The 22945-nt window shown below is 39.9% G+C and overlaps 1 protein-coding gene across 3 annotated transcripts in view; it reads left to right on the forward strand.

Moving 5' to 3' along the window:
- The first annotated feature begins 6553 nt into the window (after nt 1-6553).
- SHROOM2 (shroom family member 2) overlaps nt 6554-22945 on the forward strand; it is a 116353-nt gene continuing 99961 nt past the window's right edge. For all 3 annotated transcript variants that reach the window (XM_056490390.1, XM_056490356.1, XM_056490365.1), the window contains exon 1: nt 6554-6859. In XM_056490390.1, coding sequence (XP_056346365.1) covers nt 6641-6859 — 219 coding nt within the window. In that variant the 5' untranslated portion in view covers nt 6554-6640. The remainder of the gene's footprint in view (nt 6860-22945) is intronic.

The following is a 22945-nucleotide window of genomic DNA, read 5'->3' on the forward strand; positions in this document are numbered from 1 at the left end:
TGCTGGACCACAGCCTTTTGAGTACACCTGACACTTTAGGGCAAACTCCTATGGCACTGCAACAACAGCAAAAAAAACAAATGCACTTCATGCCTTATGCATGCTTAGATGAACTTTCACAAGGTTCTACATCCTATGACCTTCACCTGGACATGGTTCATGTTTTGTGTAACCAATCAGAGTAGAAAGGTCAGTTGCAAGGCAAAAACTGTATCTATTTATAGAAAGCATTGAGAGATTTATTTATACATGGCTGACAGGCAGGAAAAAGGTCTGTTTGGGGCTAGCTAGCAAATGAAGACAAAGTCCAAGTGAAAAATACCAGATTACAAGGCTTTTGTCTGCTCTCATGCATACTCTGGCCTCTTGCTATTTATCTGCCCTTTTAAAAGCCTTTGCAGCATTCTCTCCACAAAGAGAATTTGCATTTTCCATGACCATTTTGACTCCAGTGACCATCTTCATCAAATACAGAATTCGGATATAACATGCTGTGATATTGGAGTTTAAATGCATTAAAGACTCATGTTTGCCTCCAAGATTATTCCTCATGTATTTAAAATGGGTCAATGTTTTATGGCACACAAGAGTAAGTGGCAGAGCACAGTTTGTACAGAGAATGTTATCATGTAACATGTATTATCAAAGAAGATGGACAGTGAAAAGCACTCCCTAATGTACCAAAATCAGAAACTTGGCAGCAAGAATAAATATTACAAATGATTCTTCACTGTGTCCTGGGTTGGTGTTTTGTCTGCTGAAATGATGAAACTTCATTAAAAAAAAAAAAAAATCCCAAGTTAATGAAGCTGCAATGCACATACATATGATCAAATGCAGCAATATAGCGTATATATGCATAGACTGCAGGGCTCTCTTCCACATCTAAAAAAACATGGCTTCATCCTTAGGGCTTCATAGAAATGGTCTCTGGCCCACTTTATCCCCCAAACTGTGTCCAAGTGCTGCCTATCAGCCTGCTGACAATGAAACAGTACAGAGCAACACGTGCCAGTATTTCGGCCTCTCTCACTCTGCTATTTGATTTCTCTGTAAAGTGGTAGTCAGAGATATTATAATATGAGTTGATTAAGGGCTGTAATGCAGGAACTGGAAAAGGAACCAATACACAGATACCAGAGGGACTATGGCCCAAGGCAGGACTTAAAATGTGCGTGAACGTGACTACAAGCTGAAAATTATGTCTCCAGGGAAAACCAGTTACCTCTTCACCTCCTCTTGCTAGGTGTATGCTGTCTTCTGACTCTGCAACCAAATGAGGAGTTGCTCTTTTCTTTGATTTTCAGTCTTTTTATCATGCAGTGTTGTGAGAATGATAAATCCTTAAGCAGGCTACAGATTATAGGAGTCTGTGTTGGACCCATCTCCCTTTTCTTGTCTACAGGTCAAATTGGTCTCAAGATCTGAGTCAAGAATATTACTCCTAGCAAATCATTGTATTTTTTTTCTCTTGGCCACTCACAGCCTCAGTTTGTTCCACAGCTCATGTTGTCACCCTCAGAAAATTGTTCTGAGGTACAAAGCATATGTGCTGTGAGAAAAAGTGAGACTTGAACAAATTTTGAATCAAAATCATCACGGGATACAGAAATACCTCAGTATCACTGGAACTGCTATTCTTGCACGAATTGCAGCATTATAAAAAGCTTTAGATAAAGAACATAGATTTTATTTTAATAGTAAAGAAATGAAGAGTTCAACAATATTTGAGTCATATATATCGGAAAGGTTGAGAACTTCTAAGGTTTTCTCCAGCACTAATTATGTGCTGATGAAGCCTTATTTGCAAAACAGGAGAAACAAGAGACACTTGGGAAAGGTTTTTAAGGTGCCTAAGTCAGAGACATCCTGCTAGAGCTTTAAAACATGCTGTTTTTCATTCTGGGAAAATGGGTAATTTGCTGGAATCAAAGTGTTTTGCAGAAGAGGATGATTATGCAGAGTCCATCAGAAGCAGCATGGCAGGTTTCCAAAGGAAAGCCTCTTGGTTCCCAGATATGCCAGGATGTCTGTCTGTTGGGCTGCTACCCAACCAGTTTCTCCAGGTTCTCAGGACTTTCAGACTCCACAATAGACTGCCAGCAGCTTGACAAACCTTGAACTTCTTATTAAAATATCCATCCACTTCTTTTGCAGGAACTTCTTATCACTATTTCAGTTGTTTTGGTCTTTGTGATGATAATTTTCAAAGACATTAGAGCTGGAAAGAGGAAAGAGCTGCAAGTCACTGTGCAACTAGAAAGCCACAGTCTAATCACTACTACTGAAACGTGGTGGTATGAATTGCTTGACTGGAGGGCTGCCATCAGTGGCTACAAATTGTTCAGAAAAACAGGCAAAGAAGAGGTAGTAGATATCACAAAGAAATTATTTACAGTGAAGATGGTGAGGCACTGAAACAGGTTGCCCAGAAAAGCTGTGGATGCCAATCACTGGAAATGTTCAAGGCCGGATTAGGCGGGGCTTTAAGCAACCTGCTCTAGTGAAAAATGTCCCCACCCACAGGACATTGGAATAAATAATCTTTTAAGGTGTCTTCCAACCACTCTCTTATCCTGTATTTCTCTCAGAATAAGTACCACAGATCAGCTTTTCTCTTTTGGCATCTGAACTTAAATTGTCAATGAATTATGAATGCTCCAGGGCATCAACCTTTGATTTTGTATGGCCGAGGCAGAGGCACTTTGTCTATTCACCAGCCTGTCCATGTTTGGTGGTTAGCTCCCAGAAGGGCTGGTAACAAAGTGGGAGGCTATAAAGGCTTACCTCACCTCAGTTCTTTACTCTGTAACTACTAGGAGCCTCTACATCTCTCAAATTTCTCAGCTTCTGGGGCAAAAAAAAAAAAAAAAGCCCGCCTGACATTGCAATATCCAGCACAATGAATGGCCTCAGGACAGAGAATAAACCAGCCTATTCTAGAGCCATCCTGCAGGTATCCTGTGCAATTCACTGCAAGGTGCCATGCCACAAAGGTGAAACAGGCTGTGCCTTAAGATCACACTATGCATGTTCAAATAAAATCCTGCCATAAAGTAATTTATTCACAGTTTTTGTAATCTCAGTGACTAAAGAGGGAACAGATATGCAATATATGCAACAGAAAGAATGGAGATTGAATAAATTCTGTAGAACAAAATTTCACTGGCAATTGTTAATTAAACTTGAAGTGCCAATGAAGCATGACAGATGAAGTACTATGGGAAGAGACTGGTTTACTGCAGAAGGCTTTTGTTTAACAGGGCAGAGACACACATCTGAGGATGTGGGAACCATCTCCTAATGTAGCTCCTTTTGCACAGCTGGGGAAGGCTTTTGGGTAACTTTTGTATATCACAGTGAAGTATCTTTGATACATGTATCTTTGGCACACATTTTTACTCAAAGGGATCCCTTTCATACCTTTTTGGTAATAGCTACATCATTCTCAGTCCTCAGTGTGAAAAAGGGGTCTCTTACTTCCTTTGATACATTTTTGGTACCCTGATGTATTTTGCATTTCTACCTTCTATTGGTAACTTCTGTGCACTCAGAAAACATCTGACAAGGGAGAAAACTGAGGATTTGGTCACTGAGGCTTTTGTTAGACAAATACAGTTATCATTGGTTCTCTTATCACACAAATGAAAAGCAGTATTTTAGAATCCATTCAATAAACCCTTCGTTCTTTATGACTACTTGAAACCTTACGAAGGCTAACAGAAGCTGCAGAAATTCAAGTAATAAATTATCATAATATTTTAAGAAGAACAAAAGTACAAGTCTCCAGCTGAGTTCTGAACAAGCTTTAGATTTCACAGACAGATAGGACAGAAAAGAAATTGAGAGAAATTTCACCAATATAACAAAATATAATTCCTTCATTGCTTTGGCTGTTCAGACTTATGCATAGGAAGAACTTTATTTTGTGGTCTCTCAATAATATTGATAACATCAAAAGATAAAAGGCACAAAATGGTGTCATTAAAGATAAGGAAGTCTGATTTCTGAACTGTCAGCCACAAATTGAGATCTGCTTGACAACTATGTCAGACTATCAGGTTCTAAGCAAGCATTAGCTAGAAACTTTTTCTTTACTGAGGTCTCTCTTAACCAGGAGTGTGAAAGCTTTCAGATATTCCTTCTTAAAGGCAACTGGTTTCCCAAGAGCTACATGTCCACATCTTTCACTAATGTAATTACAGTTTTCAATGGCTTCCAGTTCCTGGGTCTAGATTTTCCAATTTTAAAATCTGTGCTCAGATTTCTTCATCATGCTTCAATGCTGAATTTTTAAGACCGATTCTAGAAGCCAGAACAGTAATGTAAATCTTGAATTTCTATAGACAAAAATGTTCAAGATGAAGAATGGATGTTTGGCAGTTGAAAAAGTGGAGATATTAACAGAGGAGGCATTTTTGTAAGCAGTATTTGCTCTTCTCATTAGTGATGTGAACTATTTTATTTTCATTTTAATGTGCATACTTTGGGAGATACTAAAGTTTAAATCGTTATTTTATACTTCCATTATCACACTTACAGAAAACAAATTGCACACTGCAGCTCCTTAAAACTTCCATCTATATGTTACTGAGTATACACTGCTGTATGTGTGTGACACAAACATAACTGAAGACTTTGTCTCAGATTCCAAGAACTGGAGAAAGGACATGGAGAAAACTGCATGTATTTCTGCTTAAAAAATAATTGTAGAAGAAATCTGACTGAGTGTCTGCAAATCATTAGAGGCCTTAAATAACTTGATGCAATACCTAGGTTTGGTATAAGGTTTGTATTTTGCAGGATTCTCATAACAGGATGTACAAGTTTGAGTGCCCCCTACACTGTTCCTTCTGTCCCTTAATCACAGGGGAACAACAATAATCCTAATATATTTTTCTTATTTCTAGATGTCCTCCAATCTGCTGTTGGGATTGATGACTTCAATCCTGAACCCAAAGTTTTCTTTAGGTATTGAAGAAACGTCCTGCAGCTAATCCTGAAAGTATCATAGAAAAGAAAAAAAAAAAAAAAAAAAAAAAAGGTTTAGTTCAAAGCAGGAGAGTTTTATGAGAAATAAGACAACTGAAACAGGAGTTAGGGGAACAGACTACACAATCAGAATGGTCCAATGGTCACTTTCAGAAAGCAAAATATGTGACCTGTTACATCAATATACAAAACCTTAAAATCCCACAGCACATACCAGGCACCTCCATGAGACAGCTTGTCACATAAAAAGTACCTCGAGGTTCACTAGTCTTTCAGAAATGAAAATAGATAGATATTTCCCTCTGTCTCAGATCAAGCAGCACTTTGCCTCCTTGGCAGTGAAATGCCAAGGAGGATTGTGTGCTAGCATGCTGGTACTCCAGGCCAAGTCTGGTCCTGATTTAAGACACTGAACCCTCCTATAAAGTGATTAAATCACTAGAATTGCAAAAAAATAAGTATTTCACTCTCAGCCTCACCACTAACTCACTGAAGATATCGGGCAAACCCAAACCCTGCATTTATTTCCCTTCAGATTAGCCCTTCTAGTCCTGCCTCGCACTGCTATCAAACTTTTTAAAAAATCCGGGACTCCAAATCTCTTCTCGATTGGATTTCTTTGCTGAAGGCTTCAGCTGTGTTTCCCGCCGGTGACGGCCGGTCCCGGCCCGTAGCGGCGGCGGAGCGGAGGCCGGGCCGGGCCGGGCGGTGCCGGGGCCGCCGCCGAGGGGCCGGGCCCGCGGGAGAGCGCGGCCCGGTGCCCGCGGGCCCCTCCCGCCCCACAGGTGCCGGAGGCAGCGCGGGCCGGGAGGGGCCGGCGGAAAGCTCCTCCTTCCCTCGGCTCCCGCCGCGGCTGCCCCCTGACCTGCCCCTCGCACTGGCCGGGTTCCTCCTCCCCGAACGCCGCGGCGAGACGGGAAGGGCCGGCAAGAGCCGGCCCCCCGTGCGCTCCCCTCCCCGGCCCCCCGCCGCCTGGCACGGCGAAGGCGGGGCGTCCCTGCCCGGGGGACGGCCACAGCCGCCGGCTGCCCTTTCACCCCACCCTCCACCTGCTCGCCGCTTTGTTTGGGAACGGGGGCGGAGGGGAGGCGCGGCCGTCCCCGCGTGTGGTGGGGCGGGGGTGGCACGGGCACGGCCTCGGGCCCGGCCCCCGGCTGACCCGGGGCTCACGGCCGTTCTCGCCGCCGCCTTTGTCTGGCGGCCGGCCCGGGGCTGCTCCCCTCTCCCCCCTTCTCTGCCGGGGATCGCGCTGCGAGGCTGCCGCTCTCAGGGAGGGGCAAGCGCTGCCCCGCTGGTGAAACGCGGCTTTCGCCCTCTTTCCGAGGCGAAGGGGAGGGAGGGCGCCTCTCCCCGCCGCGCTCCTCCCAGCACCCCGCGTTGCTCGGCGGCATTTGCCCCGCCGCCAAGTTGCCACAAGTTGGTGCCGCCCCCCCGCCGCCGGGCTCCGGCCTCGGCGTGAGACAATACCGCGGGCTGCGGGGGAGGAGGAAGAGGAGGGGGCGGGCGGAGCAGCCCTCGCACGCCGCCGATGGGGCCGGGCCGGCCGGCGCTGCGGGGCGGGTAGGTGGCTCCGCGGGCGGCCGCCGGCTGGCGCGCACCGGGGAGCGGCCGGCAGAGGCGAGCCAGCCCCGGCGGCGGCGGGCGCTCCATGGAGGACTTGGGGCTGCGGGGCGGGCGGGAGCGGCTGCCCATCGGCGACCCTCGGCTCGGCGCCGGGCTGGTGGAAGCGGGGCCCGTGACGGTGATGGTGGAGCAGCGGGCAGCTGAGGGCTACAAGCTGGTGGAGGTGCAGCTGAGCGGCGGGGCTCCCTGGGGCTTCACCCTGCGGGGCGGACGGGAGCACGGGGAGCCCCTCATCATCACCAAGGTGAGCGGCGCCGGGGCGGGGGGAGGTGGGTCCGGCCGGCTCCATTTTGCCGTGCCCGCGGCGCTGACAGCCCGGGGCGCAGGTGCCGCCGGGCCGGGGGCGCTCGGGGCCCGCGGCCGCCGCCAGCGCCCGGGGAGCGGTGCCGGAGGGAGCGGGGCTCATCCCTGCGCCTCGGCGGCAACAGGTTGCTGGGCGCAGGCGGCGCGGCGGCTCCGAGCCGCCGCTTCTGGCCGCCCGAACGCTCCGGTTCAAGGCGGCGCCGTCGTTGCGGGCGCTGGTAACCGGCTGCGGGACCCGAAACCCTCTGCTGGGCTCTTCCCTCCCTCTTTCCCCTCCGGGCTCCTGGAGCAGGAGGGTATGGGCGCTGAAACTCGCGGCTCCCAGGCTGAGTTTTCTCCGCTGCCGTTGCACTTGCAAATTTTAAGTAATCAGGATAGCCTTTTGTTTGTCCTTTCTTTAAACAAAAAGGTCTAGTGACCAAATCCATGCACCGAAGACGGGGGAGGGGGACGTGCTTGGGTATATGTGCACTTTCTGGTGGTTGACTTTTTTTTTTTTTTTCTCTTTTGGTGTTTGGTGGTTTTTTTTGTTTTGTTTTTTGGTTTTTGTTTTTTGGTTTTGTTTTTTTTTTTTTTTTTTTTTTTTGAGGGGGGTTGTTTTGGTTTTTTTTGGCCTTGTATACTCACAGCTTTAATCTCAATGTACTGGACACGAGTTGAAGAAATGCTTCACGTTTTGTAGAATTTTATTTTTTTTTCATCTGGATGTGTTTTGACTTAAGGGCCCCCATTCTCAGTAATTGTTGGGTTTTGCAGTTAAGACAGCTTTCATGTTGCACAGTGAAAGCACATTAAAATAGATCCATATGTTGTAGTGAAAAAAAAAATCACATTAGCAAAGCACATTTTGCTCTAGATCTGTCAGATAGTTATATATATGCTTTTGTCTACAAGTCCTCCAGACTCTGCATGTTCCCGTTTTAAAAGTGTCAGAGGTCAGCAAGTCCTGTTTTATCTACAGCAGAAATTATACTAATCTTATTTTTCATTTGATTTTGTTGTGAGTTTTCTAGTTGGTTCCCCTCTCCCACCCTTGAAACGACTGTGTTATGAACTTTCCAAGTGAGGACTTTTCAAACCATCTGTTTGTAGATCACTTCCCTAGTGCTGTTTTTCAAGGAACAACAGTCAGTGTCAGATGTATAGGCTGAAAAATGACTGTGGGACTGTTGACTGCTTACCAGTGTCCTGAATTAGAGAATAGCAAACCTGTGAGCATTTGAAGAAAGGAGAAAGGAGCTATTTTACTATGTATGTACCAGCTATTAAGTGCCAATTCAAATAATTCCACCTTTCTGGTAATGGCTAATAAGTGCTACATCTAAAGACTGATCAGTGATACTCATAGTGTTACCTAGGTGTTAAGTAACAGGCATAAGTATTTGTGGCATGAGGATGTGGCTGTGGTATGTGGAGAGAAGTGTCTGTGCCTGGGAACCTTTTTAACTGGGTCTGTTGCAAGGGAATAATTAAGTGGAACCACTTAAGTGGAAGAGCAATCTGGGTCCATCTGTACAGACCTAGGAATAAGAGAGAACCTGGATCCTTGGATTTAAGTTAAGAGTGTATTTGTATTAAGACTGTATTTTTATTTGCTGTTGTTGGATACAGTGGTATAGAACAAGTTTTGAAACAGGGACTGAAACTTTTGTGCCCAGGACTACAATTCTTTAGCTGCAAAATTATCTATTTTGATTTGGCCCATCCATCATGATGTTTTGTTTTTTCACTGTACTGCTTCTGGTGGTGGAAAGAATAATTTAATACAGTGGCTAAAACAGCCCCTTCTTGCAGGTGATGTAAAGTTTGTCTCTTCTCGGCTGAAGAGAGCTCAACTTCAGTTACCCTGTTCCTGAGTGGGGGTCTTTGGGCTGCTGTGGATGAGGAGATGCCATTTCACCAGTGCCTCTCTTGGTGGCATATGTCCTTCCTTCTCAGGTAGATTGATTAGTGGGACACTCGAGAAAACCCAGTGGACTAAATCCTTCAGGGCACCTGTGGAAAAACTAGTTTTGTAGATTCAAACTGTGCTTAAGCATTAGCTGGCTATGAAGCTGTTTCTCACTCTAGTCCAGAGCATCTCTGGGATAGTAAGGGTGGATGACAACAACTGCCAGCTCTGAGAGGAATGTGACAAGGTGTGAATGGAGTCTCAGATAGCAGCTGCTTAAGGGGGATTTCTAAAATTCTGCCTGTCTCTGCTTTTACAGTCTCAAAAGCAAGATCGGCCTTTGAAGAAAGTTGCACCTTTATGTAAATGCTGGGAAGTCTGTGTTTGTAAATATTTCATTAGCATATATGGTACAACTGCCAGAGGAGTAGCACCAAAAACTACTGTAATTGAAAATTCATGAGCAAGTATATGGTGTTCACTTTTCAGCATTTTCTGTGTAATACATTTCTTTGTTTCTCTGGTTGTGTGGCTATTTCACTTGATGATAGGAAGGGGCATTTTTTATTACAGGTATCATAGGGAGAGTCTAGAGCAAATGCTGGCTACAAATATTATTTAGGAATTTTTTAGCTGGAAATTAAGTAAATTAAAACAGAGTTTGATTCACCAACTTGCCAATAATCAGAGAAAGGAAGGCATGCTAAAGAGGAGAAAATGTGTCCAGCCTTACCAAGAGTGTAAGCCTGTGCTCAGCTGCTGGAGTGTTGTCCCTGCTCATTGCAGCGGGGTTGCACTGGATGACCTTTAAAGGTCCCTTCCAACCCAAACCATTCCATGATTGATGTGTGAGGGAAGTGCTTTGCCCCAGGAGAGGTCAGTGCACAGTCACACTGCCGGTGCCCAGCAGTGGGCCCAGCGCTTTCTGGGTGGGCAAGTTTCCTCGTTTCACAGTAGCATTTCTTTCCTTACCTGAAACAAGACTTGTAGAAATAGTCCAGAAATAGAACCAGGTAGGTAGGGTATCAAGTTCACCTGCCAGGCGCAATCTTTTTTTTTTTTTTTTTTTTTTTTTTTTCTTTCCTTGCCCTTTTCGTTATTGCTGCAATAGGTGTAGAGGATAATGGTGCATGATACAGCTTGCTTGATCTTTAAACATAGCTGGTCGTCTGAAACTTCCCCACCCAAGTGCAAATGTGTTGCTAGTCTTTAAGAAAAAGGTCTTTTAGCATTGTCACTGTGTTGCATGTCATTATTTTTTAATGTCCCTTTGAAAAAAATGCTTTACATTTTTTCAGATCTCTGCATGTATGTGTGATAACATTCCAAAAAAGAAATTGCCCAAAGGCAGCTTGTTCTTGCCTAATTTGACATCTTGAAAGAAAGGACTTGTTTTTTATAGCAACACTGCTTATTTCAACAAAAGGTGAAATGAGAACTTTAAGGATAATAATTAGAAGTCTCATGAGCCTCGGTTTGTTTTCCTCTTTTTAAAAGAAACAACATCTGAAGAGGGAGCTCGTATTGGAAATAATGAAAATGGAAAGTCAAGAGTGCTCAAGTGTGAATCTCGTGAAAATCCATAGCTGCATTTTCTTGATTACTTTTACTTTAAAAGTGCTTTTATCTGAGATGCCAAATTTGCTGTGTCAATCGTACAGTTGATTGTGGGTGGTGGATACAAAGTCATTTCACTTCCAGTACTAACAATATCCTTAGGAACTCTGAAGTTGTTCTGCAGTCAGCTTTATCCATATTACATTAATAAATATGAGAACATTCTAGTTCATGCATTTCAAGAAAGATTGATGTGTCATTTAAATAAATTTCTCTTTAGTATCAGCTTTACAAGTGCCTACAGCTATACCTCCTCAAGCTATGATCTCATTGCAGTCTAATCAGGGCTGAGCTTGGCTGGTATTTCAGCAAGATTTCCAAGTGAAACCTGGACTGTTGCAAGAAGTTTTGTTGTTGATTTAGTAGATAGAGTTCTTGTCTCCTGAATCAGTGCTGAATTCATGCCTCAGCTGGAGGTGCTGCCTTTTAAAAAGGGAGTATCAGAAAGAACTTTTATTTTCTTTATTCCACTGCACTTTCCTAATGTGCTCACTGTGGTTAGGTGTGAATTGTAATTTGTTTAACCTAGCAATCATTTAAATTTTATAAAGAAATGCTTCTCTGTTAATTGTCTGCAAGTCTTCTCCATGTGACTTGTATTAATTTGTTGTTTCAGTAATAAGTGATTACTGTTTTAATTAGGTTTTAATTTACTGTTCTAAGTATTAATTTAATTAATAATTCTTTCTTCTTTGGCCTTAAATCTGTAACTTGCATTGCCATACTGCAACAATATTTAGGGTGGGGAAAAAAGCTTTATTGATGCTATATACAAATGAATAATAAAAAGAAGACATGATCAAAAACAAATACCGGTTTCTTTCCTCAAGTTGTGTGTTTGAGGTGAGCTGCATTGTTTGTAGACATTAGTAATTCTTAAACTTGGCTGTAAAGTTTGATGTCCAGAAAACAGCATTTAGCAGTAATCCTGTGAAATTCCTGACTGCTTCAACTAAAACGCAGCCATTTGTGTAAATAGCTGATTTATAAGTTCTTAGGAAGCATTGTACTGTGGCCAAGAAAGAATTCTAATCTACGTCTCCATATCCCAACAAATTTCATTCACTTCCTTCAGTTCTAGAAAGATAATACATGGAGGATTATTCATTCTGTTTTCTATTCATTTCCTCTTGGTCGTCAAACCCAGGTAGAATTGCTGACCTATATGAGTCAGAATTTTAACAATGTATTAGTGAACAATTTTGAAAGAATGTATCAGACCATGTTCTGTGTTTCTTTTGAAACCTTTATTCAACTTCTTATCTTGCAGGAGGGGCTTATGGTCCGAGTTGGATCTTTTTGTGTTGTTCATTTTGATAGTTGAAAAATATTTGGAAATGTGTATACATTAAAATGAATGTTTTAGGCTTGAAATAGTATCATGTAGCTATTTATATTCCCCCCGCCCCCCCCCCCCCCCCCCGCCAAATATGTTAAAAATTTGACTTTTTTCAATCCTGTAGAAACTGTTCTGAGTGGTGTGTTTTCCCTTGGAGTCTGTTAGACCCCAGGTTTCTATTACTGGAAGAGTGGAGTTAGCTTGCTTTGATGCAGGAAGATGTTATTGCTTTTAATTTGGTAAGCTAGTTGATGAAGGGAATGCTCTCAATTTTAGTGCTTTAGTGGCTGAATGACCTCTTTACTATGACTGTTGATTTACTGGCAGAATGGAGCCCACCACCCTCATAAGTGGTGTAAATGATCTGGCTGTAGAAATCTGAAGCTTGGGAAGTTGGGTTTGCAGGGTTGTGGGTTTGGTTTTGTTGTTTTTTGTTTGTTTTTAGTTTTGTTTTGTTTTTGCAAGGGCTCTAACAGTTGAAATGGCGCCAGTTTTGGAAGTTGCATTTAAAAGTTATCTTGGATAATACCACATGTGATCTAAAAACTGTAATGAGTTGAAATGAAAGGATGGTTTAAAGGCTTGTGACTTCAGAAGTCTCAAGTCAGTTGAGTTAGGTACTTAGCAGTCAACAGTGTGACAGTGGGGTTTAATGGTGTGTGCTTGGAGTAATGAAATTGAAGTCGTCCTTTGTCCATTTCACAGTATGTTTCAGGAGAAAAGTCTTCCAGACGACTCAGAATGCTCTATTGAAAATCAGAACTAAGAAACTTTCTTATAGCAAGCAAACTTATAACTTTTGGATGTACTGATTGCTTCTGTCTTCTTGGTTTTTATCTCCTCTGCATTTGCCTCTTTCAGCTACTTGGGCAAAACCTTATCAAATTTATCATGATTTTTTAGTTTGAAGGAAAACACAAACAAAATCATTTATGTCTGTGGAGTCTGCCAGAGGAATTGGTATGTTTTGTGGGAATAGTTGCTGCAAAAAAACAACTGGATTGACTGTTTGAATGTTTGGTCTGTTTTAAGGACAATTTAAGCTTCTCTGGTTGTTAGTTCATACATATGTTAATTTATACTTTTCAGTAGGAATTTTGGATGCTGTTGTAGACATTAGTGTGGAAATAAGAGATCTGCAAGACACCTCTAGTTATTGCTTGCTGTTGTCAGAGGTTTGCCAGTAACGCAATTTATTATCTAGATATTCATAGTGTTTATGGTTTTGTTTGTTTTTTTCTAAGAGGCAAACCAGTGTGGGTATGTGTGGTGTTTATGCATATATTACATATGCTTTGCTCAGTTACTCTATAGACTTATTTTTATCTGCAGACCTTGATTCATTGTATGTTCTCCTGCTTAATGAGTATTTAAAGTATGGGAATGTGGAAAGAATAAGGTAAATGGGAATTGAAACGTGGCTGTGAATAGATTAGAGGAAACAACTGTTTGGTAGTAAGAAAGCCAGTATTTTATTACATGAGCTTCTTTCTTCTCAAGAAAAGCTATTTGTATTTAGTCTTCCTATGCATTTGTAATCTGTATATAGAATACCTAATGTGTATATGGATCTCATTTTGTGGGTCAGTTTGTCATACAAGTTTGAGACAGGTTGTAGATACTAAGGAGATTTTTTTACTTGCTGTGCATTTAAGAGATAGAGTGCATGAAGATTTTCACAGATAAAGTTATACTGAGACCTCATGTAATCTATGAGGACTTGCTTTCAACTGTCTATTTTGAACCTATTTGGTATTTATGCCTCTAAAACGTAAGATAATTTTGGACTTTGGGGTTTGGACTTGTTTTTTGTTTGGGTTTTTTTTGGGGGTGGGTGTGTTTGCTTATCTTAAATAAGAAATAGCTTTCCAATTCCACATAGCATAATATTTTCAGTTTCTTAAAGATTATGCAGGAGATATGCTGCGCTCTACTTATCCCGTCATACCCTTTTCAAGAATATTATTGCTACACTGGGGGGAATTATTGGGAGTTGTAATTTTTGTACTACTTCTAACTTCACAGATATGGTTATATACAAGCAAGATAGAATGTAAGGTTTATGGAATGGTAACTGAATATTTTGTGTTTAAATGCATTCATTCAGTGACAGGATATAGTCTACAAAGTTTTGAACTGCAATCAGTTTTCAAAAATCAACTTGGTTGACTTCTGAATATATTTGTACCCTCCATATACATTTTGCCAAGAAGCAGACTGATGTTCATCTCGGTTTAAGACTAATGTTAAACAGAAGGAGATAGTTTTGAAAATTGTTTTGTAGTATTTAAATTGGGCAGGACTTAAGTGCTCTGAATTGCTTTCTGGAGGTGCCTTCCACTTGCTGTCAGCTGTGTGAGAAGCTGAGGAAACCCCTGGTTCTTCCATGAGTACCTGTAGTAAGGTGAAATATTACTGAGCAAGGTTGTCTCTATTTGCATTGTGCATGCGCCTATACCTAAAATATTTTTAAAAAACTTATTTCTCTGATTGTTTCTGAGCATAGCTTTTCAGTTTGATTTATCAAGCTGATCAGGGGAGAGTTGTTACCTACCAAGGACAACATTTATGACCTTAGGAGAGAACTTCCTTCCCCTCTCCTTAAATTAATACAGTATTAGCATTCAGTCTCTGATTAATTCAGGGCATTTTTGGTAAGCACAGATCTCTAATTGCATATAAGAGAATGGCATCTGCCACATAACAATTTTTTGGGGTTTTTTTAGTGGTCTTCATGTGTATCTGAAGATCATTTTGGTGTGCTGGACTCACCCAGGCAGAAAGAGACAACTTGCTGGTAAATGCTGCAAATTCAGAAAATTGCAGCTTTGAGAAACTGAAATAGCTTTTGTCAGGTACACAATTCTTGGGTTGACTCTTAGAGTAGAAACAGATGGAGTTGAGTGTTTGATGATAGAAAAGAGGTGGTTATTTCAAAGTTCCTCCAAACCTTGATGAAATGCCAAAATCTACTGAAAGCTTTGAGCTTTCAAAAGTCAAAAGCTCAGTAGCATTGGTACTGAGGGGAATGCATCACATCCTGTCCCTGTACTTCTACCTCACCCTGTATAGAAAGGAAGACATGCCCTCTGCCACCAGCCCTGCTTTTTCGCCATTTAAATCTGTCCATTTCTAAATGTTAGATTATTTGAAATGTTTAAATTCCTCTTACTTACTTAGAAACATCTCTTAACTGATATATGAGCTAGGAAATACATTGTCACATTTCTTAGATACAGATTTTCTGAAGAACTGTGCTTAGTAATGAGGATTTTTTTTTTAAAGATGTAGAGTGGCCTGGTTTTCAAGGTGGTTCAAAAAGGGTGGAACCAATCTCAGTGTCAGAAAGCTAGAAATGGAAACCTACAGTAGGGAAACCTACTTCAGTGCTTGAGAGGCTGTGTCCCATTGGATAGCTAGCAGCAGTGCAAGTTCATCCATTCCCGCAGTCATTTCAGAGGGAAAACAGATCAATGATCGAGGGTGTTCTTGTTATTGTGATTGTAGGTGGCTTTATTGGATCTTCTTTGGTCCAGACTCTTTGCTATTCTCTCCATCGTGTTCTAAGTTCTAGATAATTTCTGTACTCACAGTACAGAAAATACTCTAGACTTTTGCTGTGCATTTATGTCATCTGCAACAACTAGGTGTTCAATGTTCTGCTAATAGCAGAGAGGCATCTCTGAGAGTTCTCTCTGAGCAGTTTGGCAGAGAGTCTAAGAATGTTTTTGCTGATGTGTGAAGGTGAATTCAGTTTGGTTTTGTGGAAACTATAGCATAACCTACTGAAACTAAGCTTTTTTTTTTTTTTTTTTTTTTTAAATAATAGAAATGCATGAACTTGATTCTAAGTTGTGCTTTGATTGTTCTTGTTTTTTTTTTTTAAATGGAAAAAATCCATGTGTTAGTGAAACTTATTTGAAATAATACTCAGAGGCTGTTAAAATGGCCAGACTTTTAAATTTTAGAGTAACAAGTTCTTTGTCTTCAGTCCTTCTAGTATATTCTCTCTGTAAGGGACTTGCAGTGAAGTCTGGGTAGCTGAAGGAGGGAAGGATCTGTCAATGAGTAGCATGAGAGTACAGTAAATTTGTTTGGAAATGATGCACAGGTACCTACTGCTGTACTCATAATTGCAGTTTCAGCACTTTTCCTCTTCAGTAAAATATGTGTTTCTTCTCAAAAAAACCTTCACAAAGCTACACAAGATTATTTTGGATTTTTTTTCTCTCTTGAGATAAAACATACTTTGCTACAAAGTTGCTTTGAAAGCTTCCAGCATAAATTATGAAATAAAGCAGTGTCTCCCAGTTTCCCAAATACATATAAACTAGTCAGCATTCTTTAGGAAATAAGCTGATTTGGTTCAGTGAATACTGTTTGGGGCTAGAAATACTTTATTTTGTGAAGCTGTTCAGTAAAATACTCTAGTATTTTAGGATAGTATCATAGAAACATGATTTAATGACAAAGGAAGTGTAGTGCTTCCTACACAGTGTCAGTTAGTCATCAGTGTCTTAATTTTCTTAAGCAAATTATGCAAAAATGGATTTGTAGGTGTTTAGCTGACTGATATCTGATGTAGTACACCTGATGAATATTTGGATTCTGGATAATGCAATAATTACAGTATTGCAAATTTTTTTCCCTCTACAAATACATATTTTGTTGACCCAGAAGAAAGCAGAACATTAGATTTCAGCAGAAATATTTGCAGTTGTCTTGTTTATTTTTTTTTAAATGGAATAGCAAAATATCCATTTCACAGCTATTCATTCAAGTAAAAGAAAGATGCAAACATACTGTGTTGACATAAAGTAGTGTTTTATTGGGTGTTTATATGTGGAAAGAATTTTAGGATAACAGGGGAAACTTGAGGCTTCTTTTGTCTGTTAAACATAATTATTGTTTTGGATAGTTAATTCAAGACTTAAGAGAACTGTATACTTTAAAAAAACAGCTTTTATAAATAGTTTGTAATTATTTCCTGCATTACTATTTTGGTCAAGTGCCTTTATTTCTAAACAGAAAGGCTCCTGTAAAATTAAAAAATGTGTCTTGTTCTGAGGCTGGAAAATATGATATAAATACTGAATTCTCTTAAATGCAATTCTTATGTCATAATGCTTCTCCTAAATTTCAAAAAATTGGTAGAACACAGCTTTTAAGTTCCAAAGTAATTTTTTTCCCTTTTAAACTATGTCTTCTTAATATGTATAAGAACTTTTGTACTACTTATTCTTTTCCCTTTATCCTTTTTCATAAAAGGTAACACTGAACAATTTGCTCCTCTGCTTATAAAATGGAAACTCCAGTGATGCATTAGTAAAGTAAGTTTTTTCCTACTTTTTACCTTCTGGGAACTTGATGTTTTTTCTGACTGCTGGGGAAGATTGCTATCACAAGCAGGGAGTAGGGCTGTGCCTTTTCTGACACCTTGGAGACCTGAGGAGTTTCTGTGATTACTCAGTCTCTTGTTAGGGAGGGGTGTAAGACAAGTCTTTTGTTGCTCAACTGAATTTCTTCTGTCTGATTCAGGAAATCGTCATCTTAACAAATATAGTAGCCGTGACCTGTTATGTCAGAGATGTCTGTGATTAGAGTATGCAAGTGAAGATGCATGTGGCTCTTTGGTGGTTGTTTGCTCCCTTGAAGCCACTGAAGGGTCTGGGTTGGCAAAGCTTCAGCACAGAACCCTATCAGAAGCAAAGAACTGGAAATTTACTGCATTGAAAATTGGGAGATCTAGTAAATTAATTACCTCTTTTGCCATGGGTTGCTTCTGTACCTCTGTGGAATTGTGTGCTTTGCCTCTGGTGATGAACAGAGCTAATACTATTTCACCAAAATCTTGTTTCTCATTAAACAGATCTGATGCAGAAGGGCTGAAATATTACAATGACAAAGATTTTATAGTCTTTATAGTAAGACCCAGAACAGAAATATTTGAAAACCCTTGGGGTACACTGAGTTCTGTCAAAAGCCTATAGCTATGTGATTCTGTACATTTTTCTTCACAGCAGACAAGAGGACAAAGTATTGTTTTATCTACAGTGTCATCATAAGTAATATACCAAAGTGTACAGTTAGATTTCTGTTTACAAAATTAAACCCTACCCAAAATGCAGATGCTTTCAGTGCTTCAGAAAAATAGAAGAGATGAATGGAGTGAGGTAAGTCAGCACCTGAATGCGAGGCAAAAAAAACCCAGAGTGTGGACTACTTGTATAAAGGTCAACCAGCCATTTGAAACATTTGTTGGTAATAAAACTTAACAAGGAAGTATATTTTTGTAGCCAAAATACATCCTTGCTGACCACTTGAACTTCCTTCAGTTTCTCATGATTATGACCCACTTACAGCTCTATAATAGAAGATACTGTCAATGATGAAGATTGATGATGATTTCATTAATTGTCCAAGGTGGTAGCACAACCTACAAGTTTCAGCACAATGAGGGGAGCATGGGCATGTTTTCTTCTAACTGCAGACAAAATAAAAAATTTAGTTTGTCTGCACATTACCAGCAGTAATTGGAGGCTACTGTTTGGTTTTTGTCAATTGGTACTATCACCCTGCATTTCAGCCTAAAGGTGTTGGGCTAGTGTAGGCTCCACCTTAAATCCAGTGCTGCAAACATCAAGTCTTTAGCAACCTGGTTTATTTTGCTGAAAGCTGACTGGGGAAATGTTGCATGAGCAATTTAATTATCTGATTAGAGGGAGTGGAGATGAGCAGCAGGGAGTGGCAACATCATGGTATACAGTCATATGCTCTGCAGTGACTTACAGGCTTTAGTCCAGCTGACTTCCAGTGAAAATAAATTCAAGTAACAAAATATTTTTGAAAATGCTTATTTCTTGTTTTCTGACTTTTGAATTGTCATTAATCAGCAGACTGAATCTAAAATGTATTCACCTCTCTTCTGAAGACAAAATGGATATAACTATTATTAATATATCAGAGTAAAAAGAAAACTATTTTTCTTGTTTTTATTTTTGGCTACCAAAAAATACTTGACATTTGATTATCTAAGAAAGCATGTTTGTTTAATCAGCACTAAGTTAAGTCATGACATATTATAGATGGGTATGCATCTCCTATAGGGACTTCTTTGCCTAAAACCTTGGAATTTTCTGGTCCATTTCATTGACCCTGGCTGCTTTTTTTATGGCTGAGTTTACTTCTGAATTTGGAGAAATTTCTATAAATTTTTTTGGGCCTCTTGTTTTGATGCTAAATAAAATTGGTTGTATACCTTTCAGTACCATGCTGCTAGTAATTACTGCTTTTAAAAATATTTCTAACTTTATACTGACTTTTAAAAATTTTTCTGATTTGTTTAAATCTGTTAACTCTGGATGCCCCATCCCTGGGAGTGTTCAAGGCTAGGTTGGGTGGGCCTTTGATCACCATGATCTAGTGAAAGGTGTCCTTGCCCATGACCAGGGGTTTGGAACTAGATATTTTTAAGGTCTCTTCCAAACCATTCTATGATTTGTCCATGAAATTTAGCATTAGAATGTTATCCTGTATGGTTGTAAGGAATGTGGGCAAGGGTTGTGTATTACACAATTACAGAAGTCTGGAATCATTTTAGAGTGATTTGGTCTTTACATTTTATATTCTTGTAATAGTCTTGGGGGTTTTTTGCTTATACTTATTATTTTCTAAAGAGAAGGCAAAAGAAAAGTGGTGTCCTAGTGGTGTCTATGTAATTTTATCAGCTGAACTGCATTTTCCAAACTAATTTTCCTGTGGGAGTCAGAATTAGAAGGTGGTTGGGGTACCTTATGTGGTGGGTTTAGGTTTCTCTTTTGCCAAAGGAATGTTTGGATTCAGGAATTTGGTCTCCAGGTTCTGGAGAAGGTATGTTGTAATTTCCTTTTCTGGTCTTGGGCTCAAACTTTTCCAAATTTCCTTTAACCCATTTGAGTGTTACCTCTTCTTACCCAAAAGTCTTTTTCCCTTGTCATTCTCCACATGAGTGGTTCAATTAAATAGTCAGTATTTTCTTTCTTTACCAGCTTCTTTCACTATGCTGTTTCTTTCCCTAGCTTCAGAGCTTGCTTTACCTTTAAAGTCCAAAATATTTGGCATGAAGGATCTTCACTCAGAACTTGCAATTGATTGAGATTTCTAATAGCTGGGCACTTTTAAAGGTCAAGAGACATAAGGCATGACATTGTGGATGCTGTCCGATTACTCCTTCCCCTGAAGCAGGGGTCACTAGAGTGTTTCAAATGTAGTTGCCAGTTTTACTTCTTAATGTAAAGATTTCTTATCTTAATTTTATTTTAATTGTTTCTTGGAACTGGGTGAACCACTTCAGCAGAAATGTAAGAAAAATCAATGTTTGAACCTTACATGTACAGTGGAGAGTTTCTGCCTAACTAATTGAAGTATGGCAAATTCATCAACCACTGAAAGAAAATATGATCTCATAATGAAAGCATTGACCAACTTTGATTAGTGGAGTGGTTCATACCACCTGTGGTTAATTACTGAAGTGGATCTTGGAGTAACATGAGGACACAAGATGATTTTTGTAAAACCATGGCTTTTAGATAGTAATCTATTTAATAAATTAGGTACTACTTTATTAGAAAGGTGTAATATGTAAATAAGAGCAACAAAAAGACATCTGTACATTCTGTACCATAAATTTAAATACAAACGAACAGGAACTCAAGAGCTTGCAGGAAGAGCAGTGATTTTTATGTTTTTGTAGTTGTATTTGAAGTTAATCAGTCTGCTTTGATTTTTTTAATTCAAAGCCAGAGTACACATAACAAACTGTGGCCTGAAAAAGTATCCTGTGAATTTTGGTACGCAAGAGAGCACATTGTTTTTCTGCTATCTCTGGGAGTCATGCAGCTAAAACACCCAGCTTTAGTTTTGAAGACAAGAGTGCATAGCAAGGTTAGGGATTGTTTTGTAGTGTTTGATGATAGTTGTCCAGGTGCTGATTAAATTTTAGTAAAGCTTTAGAAAAATGTGTCTCCTTTCTGAGATATTCTGAGAGTTATTTCCCTTTCTGATTAGGCTGTGAGTTGAGGCAGAAGGATCATGACGTAGTAGTTAGGCATTTTAAACAGCAGAGCTGGCTTTAATGTACAGTGTCAGAAAAGGAATTTTCCATTCTTGAATACGTGTTATGCAAAGATTGCAGTTTTGGAAGGAAAGCACGAACACCCTATGACCTCCAGCATATTGAGGGGTTTGGTTTTGAGGTTTTTTTCTTTTTTTAAAAAAAAGTGACAGTTCAAAGGCATTTTGTTCTTATCTGATTTATGTTCACAGATCCATTTCCTGAACTGACCAAAAATCTGATGATGGATGCCAGTTTCTTGAAAGGTTTCAAAGTTATGTATTAAAATTAAATCTTGAAGTTCATGACCTTTGCTTATTGAATGCTGGAACTCATTCTCAAAGGAATGGGAAAAAACCCAAACCTCTAAGCTGTTACCTAAGTTACTGCACCTCAGTGATGCTGTGCAAGTTGTGCACATAAGATGGGGACTTCTCCCCAAGGCAAGAAGAGACCAAGGTTTTTAATGTGAAGTTGAGGGTCAGTGGCAATAAAAGGAGGGATTGTGCAGCGTCTTTGGTGTTACAGCCAAGGTTGCAGTCACTATAAATTGGCAGGTTTTTTAATCCTGGTGATTGACAATTGACACAAGCTTCCAGTTTACTAGAAGTATGTTGAAAATCTAGTATGGTGCTGGAGAACAGCCAAAGTTACTTAAAAACTGACAGAATATATTTTACTCAAGGAAATCAAAACACAGACTGAAATTAAATGAATTTTTAATCTTAACAAACTTGAAGACTTGGCCATGTTTGAAATAATAGTTTCTAACCTTTCAGCAGTATGTCTTGGTACTTTGTTCTTATGTTTACTCTTGCTTGGTGGCTTGTTGTTGGTTTTTTTGTGGTTTTTTTTGATACTTGCTCAATGCAAAAGAAGTTATTGGCTCAGTGTCAGCACACTTGGAAGAAAGCAGATCAGAAATAGAGCTGGACTGTGAATTGATGGACCCTTTTATATGTTGTCCATTCACAGCTTCTGAAGAAAGAGAAAACTAGACTGGGATTCAAAACCAAAAAGCTTGAGTTATACGGTGGCAGAGTAAATTCTAGTAAATCATAGGATATGTAATCTATCAAGTTGTTAATTAGTCACAGGGCAACTGCACGATGGATGTTTTGACTGATACCTTTCAGGTTAAGTACAGGAAAAAAATGGGGTTTGTTTTGTATTCCATTGTGTTTGCAGGATACTCAAATGAAAATATGTGGCTTTGTTGATAGTTAAACACAGCTTTGAATCCCTGGTTTTCATGATCATAAGATTGTTTATATAAGATATGAGATCAGATCCTACTCTGAAATAGTACAATATTTTCATTTATCAGTCAAACTCCAGATGACTTTTAAGATTATAGTGGATAGTATTGGAATTTCTTTAGTCATTCTTTATATTTTATCTGTGTTTTCTTTTTTAAAAATGACCTAGCTATAGCTTCAGTGCCTCTGGAAAAAATTATTGAGATTACTTAGATGCAAGTTATAATTAAATGATTATACTTAATGTCATATCTCTGTGATTTTGAATACTGTATTATTTCCTGCTCTTCTTCATCATTCTTAGTCTTATGCTGAGTGTCATACTAGTGTTTGGAGGTAAAGCTTTCGTTGTCTGGCCTTCTCTGTGGTGGAAAAATTTTTAAAACTATCCATTCTCTTCATAAGGACCCCCTTAGCAGTAAAAAAAAAAACTACTTAAAATCTTTAGGATTGAAACCAAAATTCCATTAACTTTTTAATTTGAATTCCTTATTTTTATTATTACTGTACAGTTCTTTTAATTCCTTCTCATAGAGTTTGCAGTGTTTCTGATGGTGTATAAGTATATCTGAATCCTAACCTGTTTTTAATGAAAACAAATGATTGAACAACCTGTTCTAGTGGAAGCTTGTAGCAGGGGGGAGGAACTAGCCCTTCCAACCCAAACTGTTCTATGATTCTGTGATGTGCTGTGCACTAGGTAAGAAAATTCTTTAAGTTCTCTGGTGCTAAGGGTATCACAAGCCTCAGTGACTATTTCTTCCAGGATACTCCTCTTGCTTGTGGTTGCTTCTGGGTGGAGACCTGAGGGTGTGCAGCAACACTGGAGG

Source organism: Oenanthe melanoleuca, chromosome 1, assembly GCF_029582105.1.
Source record: "Oenanthe melanoleuca isolate GR-GAL-2019-014 chromosome 1, OMel1.0, whole genome shotgun sequence".
Classification (NCBI taxonomy): Eukaryota; Metazoa; Chordata; class Aves; order Passeriformes; family Muscicapidae; genus Oenanthe; species Oenanthe melanoleuca.